The following is a 1,635-nucleotide window of genomic DNA, read 5'->3' as shown; positions in this document are numbered from 1 at the left end:
TCAGCTGTCTGATCTACTTTCTATAGTTCTAGTGAGGACGCAGGCAGCAGCAGCAGCTGTCTGGCAGCGTAGAATTCAGTTTTAGATTGGAAGAATGTTTATTTTAGATATCTGAGATTTTCATTTTGTTTAGTAAAAAATGCATTTGAGACATTTGGATTAAATATTCAGTCAAGCTAATAAATGTCAAAACGGCCTGCCATAGAACCTCATACATCGTTTCAATAGTTTAATTAGAACCAGTCGGGTCAAATTCTATTGTTTTTATTTCTATTCTCAAACGGAATCGGGCCGAACTTCGTACCACCTGGCAGAATTCCTCCCTGATGGAAAAATGGACCTGGAACCAGAATCTAGAAGAACCAAACTGGACTCGGTTCTGATGAAAACATCTCTGCTTTATTAGGAGGGGTGTTAACATGTCCGGTTCTGATCCGGATCAGTCCAGACTGTTTGTCCCATGATCAGGACCTCCTCTCTGGGTCTGTGGCTGCTGAGGAGCTTTGAGGGCCCGAGGCCGGGCCCCTGGGTCCCTGAAGGTGTCCAGAGCTGGAGGGACCTGTAGGAGGAGCAGAGGCTATCAGCGGTCCAACACAACCAGAACCAGAACCTGAACAGGTAGCTGAGCAGAACTCCATGAATCAGGAAGGGGGAGACAAAATGATCCAGTATCAAAGTAAAGGCTGTTCCTGAAGGTCCACCCTGACCTCTGACCCCCCCATCACTACACAGTGGACTTTATAGTGACTGTTTTACTGAACCAGAACCAGCTGGTTCGGACAGATGATCATTGCTTTTCAAGGTTCATTGTGGGACACTCTTCTAAAAATGGCGACACCCTGCAGAGCTCTATGGAGGGGTCAGGGGTCAGGGCGGAGCTTGGAGAGCAGGTGTGTTTTTTTACCTGTGAGAACTGCGGCAGCTTGAAAGGTGTCTGTGAGACGGGCAGAGGTCTGTTCCTCCTTAGCAGGCTGCTTTTGGTTTCTGCAAATTTACCCGCTTTATTCTGAAACAAGAAAATGTTTCCTTTAATCAAAGCTGCTGGAAGTTAAGGTCTAGTGCCCCCTAGTGGCTAAAGGTTCGTCCACATCCAGTGGCGGCTGGCCAATAGAGGGCGCCGCCCCACCCACCCAATGACCTTTATTAAGACATAAAAAAAACCAAATTAAAATATTTGGAAATATATTGATGAATATTTATCTCAGATAAATATTTAATATTTGATGATGATGAGTAGAGCTTTTTAGTTTTTTCGCTGCCCTACAGCGTAAAAATCTGCCCATTGACTCTCGTCAAAACTTGTCCATACGCAGCAGCTCCTCTGCAATACAGAAGGATAGAAGAGCTCATATGGCAGGAGGTGACGTCACAAAATTAATCATCAGTCCAAAGACAGATGGACACAGTTCACTCAGTCTTTTTCCAGGACCTGGTTTAGCTCCAAGGCTAGGCTAACTGCATGCAGCGAGGCTAACTGCATGTAGGTAGGCTAATACATTTAGCTAGGCTAACTGCATGTAGCCAGGCTAATTGCATGGAGCGAGTCTAACTGCATGCAGCGAGGCTAACTGCATGTAGCCAGGCTAATTGCATGGAGCGAGTCTAACTGCATGCAGCGAGGCTAACTGCATGTAG

At 45.9% G+C, this 1,635-nt stretch overlaps 1 protein-coding gene across 2 annotated transcripts in view; it reads right to left on the bottom strand.

Moving 5' to 3' along the window:
* Positions 1 to 398: 398 nt before the first annotated feature.
* Positions 399 to 1,635, bottom strand: part of LOC107097900 (uncharacterized protein C9orf171 homolog) — a 9,650-nt gene continuing 8,413 nt past the window's right edge. For both annotated transcript variants that reach the window (XM_015395239.1, XM_015395238.1), the window contains exons 3-4: positions 905 to 1,006; positions 399 to 559 (exon numbers count right to left, since the gene is read on the bottom strand). In XM_015395239.1, coding sequence (XP_015250725.1) covers positions 440 to 559; positions 905 to 1,006 — 222 coding nt within the window. In that variant the 3' untranslated portion in view covers positions 399 to 439. The remainder of the gene's footprint in view (positions 560 to 904; positions 1,007 to 1,635) is intronic.

Source organism: Cyprinodon variegatus, unplaced genomic scaffold (assembly GCF_000732505.1).
Source record: "Cyprinodon variegatus isolate N-32 unplaced genomic scaffold, C_variegatus-1.0 Scaffold732, whole genome shotgun sequence".
NCBI classification, from domain to species: domain Eukaryota; kingdom Metazoa; phylum Chordata; class Actinopteri; order Cyprinodontiformes; family Cyprinodontidae; genus Cyprinodon; species Cyprinodon variegatus.
Note: the sequence above shows the minus strand (reverse complement) of the source record. Positions and strands in the feature narration are given on the sequence as shown.